Source organism: Catharus ustulatus, chromosome 20 (genome assembly GCF_009819885.2).
Source record: "Catharus ustulatus isolate bCatUst1 chromosome 20, bCatUst1.pri.v2, whole genome shotgun sequence".
In the NCBI taxonomy this organism is placed as follows: Eukaryota; Metazoa; Chordata; class Aves; order Passeriformes; family Turdidae; genus Catharus; species Catharus ustulatus.
The window spans coordinates 6290073-6298792 of record NC_046240.1 but is presented as its reverse complement, the minus strand read 5'-3'; the positions used below and the strand labels follow the sequence as shown (position 1 = coordinate 6298792).

The following is an 8720-nucleotide window of genomic DNA, read 5'->3' as shown; positions in this document are numbered from 1 at the left end:
TTATTTAGGCAAAGATTCAGCCAATACCACCTTTCCTGACTAACCACAGTGTCCTCTAAGCCAAATCTGCACCCTTTGGCTTTCCTAGCAATGCTTTTTGTTTACTTAGGAAGGATCAGTGAAGCCTTCACTGTTTTCTAGTTCTTCAACAAAGTGATGTAGACAGCCCTTGAATGAGAAGGGGAGGAAGGATAATTCCCTGCACTGTCAATATATTAACGAGATTGGAAGGTGCCTCAATTTTTGCAATAAAATTCAGAACAAAATATAATTTTAGCATCCCCAGAAGATCTCCCTTGGTTCTTGCCTAAGCATTTAAAACAACAAAGAACAGAGCAGCTCCCTCCCCTGTGTGTTCCCAGGACACCACTCCTGCTCCTCAGCCCTCTGAGCAGCAGAGCCAAGCCTGGGCACAGCCTGGGCTGTTTGCCCCGGGGGCAGGAGGCTGCACAGAGTCACAGCACACATCCTGCCATGTGCACTTCCTCGGCAGCTTGAGCTGTGCCAGCCCCTGCCCGCCAGCTGCTCTCCATTCTCCAGCATGTGAACCTTGACAGGATTGGAGACAAGCCTGGGGCTCACCTAGAAGGTGACCTGGCTGGTTTGCCCAAATTCTGCTCCTGTTTATTTTTTACTTCATTGAAACACTTACAAGGTGATTTTGTGGTTTCCCACCTCAAAAAAACCTTTGTGGTCAGAGAGCTCTTGGTACTGGGCAACACCTGATAGGTCCAGACCCAATTTCTAATCAGTATTTATGGAAAAATCACTGCTGGTAAAGTGAAATGTAAGAGAATCTACATTCCATTTCCAGCTCAGTGCTGAGATATCTGCTGGAGAGCAGCCAGGCCTGGTTGCTCACACTGATAGATGGTGGGGAAAAGGAACACATGTTAAAATCAGCAAATGGATAAAATTGGGCTAGAGAGGCATGAATACAATGGGGAAAGCTTTCCATTTTTTCAAGATCAAAGCCCAGGCTCCCACACTAAAAAGAGAATTGTGATCCTAAATAAGAAATTTTTAAAAAGAGACGGCACTCTGTTTGGGAATGTAGGATACAAAGCTCCATGTCCACCACCAGGATAAAGCTTATACATTCTGTACAGCAACATTCATTTGGCAGAAAAGAGGATTCTATGAAAAGGATGGGTGGTGGAAATTCTGAGCCTGTCTTCCTGCAGCTTTAAAATTCTTGTCCGTGTTGAGATAACTAGTAAAAAATTTCTTGGGTATAAATAATTTCTTAAAACAGCTTTTAAGATCAACAAACTGTATTTTGGATTTGGACATTGTGTTGATCAATAAACAATACTAATTTAAAATTTTAAAGAGTGCTAGTTATTATTTGAGGAACCAAATTTAGATCTTTTTAGCAGAAAAGAAGGTCTCTTTGTCAAGTCTGTGCAGTCTGTGCAAGGTTTTGTGGTAATATAGATGTTTTACAATGCAGAGATTTTAGATTTAGAGATTATTCAGCAGAGACCCAGACTGTGGAAATTGTAGAACAGTTGCTGATGGCTGTCTGCTGACCAGCATTGCAGGATCTGTCTGTGAACAGGGCAGGAGATCAAACCCTTCTTAATTAATATAGATTAAGAAAGTTTTCTTACTTTTAATCTCCCTCCTGCCTCCTGTCCTGCTCTGAAATACTTGTGTTGATTTGCTCTGCTGGGGAGAAGACTTGTCAAAGTCTCTCAAGACAGATGAGAATATATAGTTTTTCTTTTCTTTTAAGATTAATCTTCCAGCTGAATAGCACTGGCAACACGAGTAAAATTTTGCTGTTGGAGTTATTTTGTATTGATTGCATTTTTAAAGATTTTTCTAGCAAGGAGGCAGACATTTTGTTATTGCTGTGTATTAATCAAAAGGGCTGAAAAACACTGCAGGCCCTACTCTGACCCTTGTGAATCAAAAAGCCAGTCAAGGTTTTAAGAATACAAATGATCCTGGATTAAACTCTGGGTTTAGGCATTAATAATTTAACACCACTAAAGTTTGGCCTGTACCTACCTCTGACATGCTGTATCTGCACCACACTGTGATCACTGCAGTTTAAAAGCTATTTTTTCAGACAAACAAGGACAAATTGAAACTTTCACTGGAACACTAGAAGTAGGGTTGATCCTTGAAGAGGTTATTCCTGGGCCAGTGACCTGTCATTAACATTTAGAATCACAGAATGGTTTGGGGTGGGAGCGACCTAAAAGTTGGTCTAGTTGGCATTTAACATCAGATTTTTCTACAGCATGGACTGCATGAGGAAGGTTCCTTTCCATAAGCCCCAGAAAAAGCACATCCTAGTTTTTACAGCTTTAAAGGATCCCATGTCTGCCTTGATCACCAATGTCTTAGCTCTGTACATTTAATTCAGCTCCTAATGCTTCTCATGTAGCACTAAAGCCATTTAAAAGAAAGTCTCTGCTTTTAAAACCTGGCTTTTTTTAGCAGCTCAGCAGCAGTTACTGGGTTTGCAAAGCTCCTTATGAAATCTCACCTGAAAACACTGATCTGTGGCGCTGTGCAGTTTTTCTCACTTCAAGGGGAAATCTGCTGCTGGCAGCCCAGAGCCGAGCACAGCTAGAGTTGAACCCTGGCTGGTGGCTGATGTCACCTGCCAATGTGTGTTTATTGTTCCACGGAGACTCCTGAGCTCTAATGTCAAACCAAACCAAAACAAAACAACCCCCTCTATTTGTCTTTTCACCTTTTCTGTTTAGGGAGATGTTTCACTTTGTGTCTTTCTGATCAAAACAAATACCCAGGGCTCTCCTTATGATTCCTGGAGATGCTGCAGCAGTTCCCAGTACTCAGTGCTTGTAATTTTATAATCTTCACATTTTATTTTCCATTTGGGCTGCATAGTGACAAGTGACTCAGTTTTCACTGAAGGCACATTCAACCCTCTAGATTTAAAAATGGGTGAGAAATACGGGGGAAATTGTAAACATTTTGAGTCTTAATTAAGATTTTCAAGTTGTTTGCAATACCGCCATCCCAGTATCTGAATAAACACTGTGGTTTACAAACAATTAATCCTTCCATCAGAAATGTTAAGCTGTGGAAAATCCTAAATATTACCCTCTTCTTTCCCTTAATATTTCAGCTTTTGGGTTACTGCCTCCCATTCTCACACATACTCTGAGTTCCAAAAGGTTCGGAAGTCCTGGCATTTCTTCCCAATGGCATTTCCAAATGCTTTATTATTATACAAACTGAGAAAGAGGCAGAGAATTAAAAAAAAAAAAACAAAACAAACTTAACAATTTGTCCTCCAGAACCGGGTCCTGCCGACGACGTGAAAAAAAAAGAAAAGGAAAAAAAAAAGGAAAAGCCCTTAACAATTTGTCCTCCAGAACCGGGTCCTGCTGACGATGTGAGGGAAACCGCCCCAGCGCCAAGCCTGAACATTCAGAGGGGTGTTCAAGAGCAAAGCCGGGGATGTTTTAAGGGACACTGGGGTGGGTCCCACCCCGATCGGATGGGATGGGATGCGCTCCCCTCGCCCCTGGAGCCCCCCGGCCCCCCGCGGGCCCTGAGCCCCGGCCCGGCCCTGCCGCCGCCCCTCGCCCCTGCTCCCCGAACCCGGCCTGGTCCCGCCCCCCCGCCCCGCTGGCCAATCAGCGGCGGCCGCGCGGGCAGCCAGCCAATCGCCGGGCGTTGCTACCTGTGGGGAGTATTTTTAGCCGCGGGCCGCGGGGAGGGGGGGCGGTGGGGATGTGAGGGGTTGTCCCGCGCCCCCCTTGGGAAGGAGCGCGGCCCCAGCACCCCAGAGCCTGAGGGCTGCCAGCCGTGCAGGCGGCCCTGCCAGCCCCGCCATCGACGCTGGCGAGGCCCCCCGGGCCACGGCGGTCATGGGAGATGTAGTTCAGCGCTCCCCCCCTCCCTTCCCCGCGGGGCTGAGGGGCGCAAGGGCAGGGCTTTGACGTGGGCAGTGACGCAGCGGGGCTGCGAGGCGAGCAGCGCGCTGACGTCAGAGCTGCCCTGCGCGCCGCGCCGGGAGGGGGAGCGGAGGGAGCGGAGGGCCCCGGGCGGGGGCGGGGCCTCGGGGGCTGTGGGCGGGGCCTCCCGGGCGCTGCCCAGCGGAGAGCGGGGCTTGGGCGGCGTGGCCGCGCGGGACGTGGTGGGGGTGTGGCCGTGGGCGGGGCAAGGGAGGGTATAAGTAGGGGCGCGGCGGGCGGCGGGGCAGAAGCAGAGGGAGCGCGGCTGCGGTGGACGAGCGCGCCCGTCGTGGGGGTGTGAGCAGCGCTGCCCTCCCCCCTTTCCCTCCCCCCCTTTTTTTTTCCGACCCTTCCCCCTCCCCTTTTTTTATTTTTTTATTATTTTTTTTTATTCTTCTTTTTCCTCTCCCCTCCCATCCTCGCCGAGGGAGCTGGCGCTCGGAGATGGGGGTCGGGTGCTGAGCCGCGCCCCCCCCGCAGCCCCGCCGGGACTGTTTGCACTGCCCCCGCAGCCTGGGTGAGTACCGGCCGTGAGGCGCGGCGGGTGAGGCAGCGCCCGGGCCCGGGGCGGGGTGAGCCGGGGCGGTCACGGCCCCGCCGTGCCGGGGGGACCCGGAGGGTGCCGGGGCTTGTCGGGGAAGGGCTGGGGGACGGGGCAGGGCCGGGCTGTGCGGGGCCGAGGAGCAGGGAGCGGTGCCGGTTCAGCAGTGGGAGCTGGGCCGCTCCGGGAGCGCCCTGCGGGACCTGCCGGGCGGAGCGCCGGGAGCGCGGCCCTGCAGCCTGTACCCACCCTCCAGATACCCCCTTCCTCTTCCTCCTTCCCCTCTTACGGGCTAGAAAACGCTCTTCCTCCTCCCGCTGCCGCCGGAGCTCCGGGGCTGTGAGCAGAAACCTAATGAGATCCGACTGCCTGGTTATGTAACTCCCACTGCTTAAGGCTCCTGCCAGGGCGCTGCTGCCGGGCCACGTATGGGCTCGGATCCCCACAAATACTAACCAGAAAGGCATAAAAAGTACAAGTCCGAAATGATCAAGCCGATCTGTTTGATCAGTTGTTTTTGTGGATCCGTTTCGCGTCGAGAAATTTTCAAGCGTCAGCCTGGTGTGCTCTGAAAAGAACATTCTTTTCTTAAAGGACGTGGGGGAAGGGAAACTGCACAGATGGATTAATAAATCATTTTTAAATGCCCCGTTTAACCACCCAATCAGCTTTTCGGTACTGATTGTGCCCCTTTTGTAAATATCTTCTGTTTGCCCTTGATCTTTTCCTTATCCCCACCCGGTGCTGATCCAGCAAACGTTTAAAGGTCGCCTTATCATACAGCCTTTCAAACTATTCCCATACCATGTTGGGGAGAACACGAATGGCTTGGAAATAAGGTTCCAGACTTTAAAAGGAGATTATTTGGAGCAAGAAATAAAAAAGCCGTGTAGTCACATTGTTAATATCAAAATCCTTTAACTCTGATTTCTCTAATCTTTAGTGACAGCTATGCTAAATTTTGTTCTAAGTGATGCAGTGCAGAAAAGCCCACTATTAATTGAAATTCTCTTCGGGGTTTTAACTTGAGCCAAAACCAATCCCCATATTTTGTTTTATTAGAACTTTTTGACAAAGGTGTGTGAATGTTTATACCAAGGTACTGCAGGATTTCTGTTAGCAGTTTGTGTGCTAATACCCCATTCTTGTCCCTTCTCTAACTTCAGACACCTGATTTCTCTTTTGTCCTTTGTGAAGGATTGACTACCATATATTAAATATAAAATGGAGTCATGGAGAAGGAGAAAGGCAATCCAGTTTGAGGCTGTCAAAAGCCCTGTTAGCCCAGGAACTTTTTGAAATCTGAGATACAGACAGTGCAATACAATAATTGAGTATATAATTGCATCTTGCATCTGATGCAATAGAGAATAATTTGTAAAAAGAGAAAAATTTGTGAGTCTTGGCCTCCCTTCTGACAGAACATACATGCAGCTATTATGTGTGTGCTGACTGCATTTCTGTGTGAACTGTTGGATGTGCACAGCGGACATTTTCTCCTCGGTTTCCATCGTTCCACCCATGCGGAGTTTAGGGAGAAAATTTGCTTGGACTTAAAATAAATGTTGCATCATTTTAGCTATTTGTATGAAATCTTCTAAAGCAACTGTTAGCATTTTTATAATTCTGCAGCCTACAGTTGCAGTCAATATGTTTCCAAACTTTAAAGTGATAAATGACCCTTGGACTAAGACCTTTCAGGCTAGACTAATGGTGTGGTACTAAATTCTGCAGCTGAGTACTATAAATCATCCAAATCCGGGTTGGTAATTGAACCGTTGACAGGCCTGGCAGTTCTGTGATGTCTTAAAAATTATCCTTGCTGCTTTGTGATTAACTAAACACCCCGCTCATGTGATTTGGAAGTGCCCCATGCTGTAGATGTAAACACAAGCCCATCCTCTCTAGTGTTGTTTGTAAGTCACGCTGAATGGAGCTGACATCCTCACCTTCCACTGGCAGGAACAGAAATAGTTTGATGCACATTTTTTCACTTAAAAAGTAACCTATTTTCTGCTGAAAGCATGGGCCTCGGAGCTTGATCGTACGCTGTTCTTATTTGGATGTGTTTGCTTTTGTTTTTTCCTAAAGGAACGAGAGCGCTCAAGGTGAAGGATAATAATCAACTCGAATCAGCACTTTGAATGAAATTTTGTTTCCCTGAGGCATCTTCAACACTTTCTTCGGGTTTTGAAACAGACTTATAACTCTGTGGCACAGCAGCTATGCAGCTTGAAATCCAAGTAGCACTCAATTTTATTATTTCATATTTGTACAATAAGCTTCCCAGACGACGTGTCAACATTTTTGGTGAAGAGCTTGAAAGACTTCTGAAAAAGAAGTATGAAGGGCACTGGTATCCAGAAAAGCCATACAAAGGATCAGGGTTTAGATGTATTCATATAGGGGAGAAAGTGGACCCAGTCATAGAACAAGCATCCAAAGAGAGTGGTTTGGACATTGATGATGTTCGTGGCAACTTGCCTCAGGATCTTAGTGTTTGGATTGACCCGTTTGAGGTTTCATACCAAATCGGTGAAAAGGGACCAGTGAAAGTGCTTTATGTGGATGATAATGAAAATGGATGTGAGTTGGATAAGGAAATCAAGAACAGCTTTAACCCCGAGGCCCAGGTGTTCATGCCTATTAGTGACCCAGCCTCTTCAGTGTCTAGTTCTCCTTCTCCTCCCTTTGGTCACTCAGCTGCTGTGAGCCCGACCTTCATGCCCCGCTCCACTCAGCCTTTAACCTTCACCACTGCCACGTTCGCTGCCACCAAGTTTGGCTCAACCAAAATGAAGAATAGCAGCCGTGGCAACAAGGTCGCCCGCACCTCTCCCACCAACCTTGGCTTGAATGTCAATGACCTCCTGAAGCAGAAATCCCTCTCCTCCTCCATGCACTCTCTCTATGGGCTCGGCCTAGGCAGTCAGCAACAGCAACAGCAGAAGACTTCTGCCCTGTCTCCTAACGCAAAGGAGTTCATTTTCCCCAACATGCAGGGTCAAGGTAGTACCAGTAGCATCTTTCCTGGTGACAGCCCCCTTAACCTTAGTCCTCTCCAGTACAGTAATGCCTTTGATATGTTTGCAGCCTATGGAGGTCTAAATGAGAAGTCTTTTGTGGATGGCTTGAATTTTAGTTTAAACAACATGCAGTATTCTAACCAGCAATTCCAGCCAGTTATGGCTAACTAAAAATAAACCGAAAGCGAAATCCAAGTAAATACTATTGTACAAGTTAAAATGCACGTACCCAAGGGTGTATCTTTTTTTCCACCTCTTGAGATTTTTTTTAAGGCTTGTAGTATGAATACATTCAGGCTTGGTTAGATAAATACAACATGCATCATTTTTTCATTTGCCAACCAAGCACAAAATTATTTTATACTGACTGTACATTACAAAAATATACTCTCAAAAATATGGCCTCTTACAGTATTTAAGATATAGCAAGGAAGTGGCTAATTTTTTTTATGTGTATATATATATATGTGCTCAGGCATGTATGTATATATATCAAAAAATTGGCACTAATAGGTGGGTTTATTGGTCTTTTTCTAATTGTATAATTTAATTTAGTACAAAGTTTGTAAAATATCAGAGTATATATATTGTTTCTACAACATGGTATTGCATTTATATCTTTTTACTACAGTGATCTGTGACAGCTGCAGCAGCTTCATGTTGTATTTTTTTTACTGAAATTGTAAGATATCCATCTTAAAGACATCAATTCTAAAAAAAGTAAAAAAGTTGTGTACAGAATATTCCTTAGTGGTGGAATTAAAATGTATGAAATATTTGCTTTTTTCAAAAGAAACACAAATTGTATTTTCTGTTAAAAGTTTAAAGATTTTTGCTATATATTATGGAAGAAAATGTAATCGTAAATATTAATTTTGTACCTACATTGTGCAATACTTGAAAAAAGGTATAAAAGTATTTTGAGTCAGTGTCTTACATGTTAAGAGGGACTGAAATAGTTTATATTAAGTTTGTATTAAAATTCTTTAAAATTACTTGGCTGTGGCGGTGTGTGTGTTCTTTGTGTCCTGCTGGCGAGCCGAGCGCGGCGTTCCCGCTGCTGGGGCTGCACCAGAGCCTGACTCAGCAGCAAAGGCAAGGCTGCCTCTGTGGCTGCACCCCAGGGGGGGTTCCTTACCCAAAACACCCCAGTGGGGACTTGCCTGCAATTATTTGAACAAATTCTACTTGTTTTTCGTAACTGCAGCT

At 46.0% G+C, this 8720-nt stretch overlaps 1 protein-coding gene across 1 annotated transcript; it reads left to right on the top strand.

Annotated features, from left to right (window-relative positions):
- Positions 1 to 4211: 4211 nt before the first annotated feature.
- TOB1 (transducer of ERBB2, 1) lies at positions 4212 to 8506 on the top strand. The gene is made up of 2 exons (XM_033076985.2): positions 4212 to 4461; positions 6577 to 8506. The coding sequence occupies exon 2, from the start codon at positions 6711 to 6713 to the stop codon at positions 7680 to 7682; it is 972 nt and encodes a 323-aa protein (XP_032932876.1). The 5' UTR covers positions 4212 to 4461; positions 6577 to 6710; the 3' UTR covers positions 7683 to 8506.
- The last annotated feature ends 214 nt before the right edge of the window (positions 8507 to 8720 follow it).

What these genes read in the sequence shown, in the direction of transcription:
- TOB1 (XM_033076985.2), top strand. Translation starts at nt 6,711, where the DNA reads ATGCAGCTTGAAATCCAAGTAGCACTCAATTTTATTATTTCATATTTG.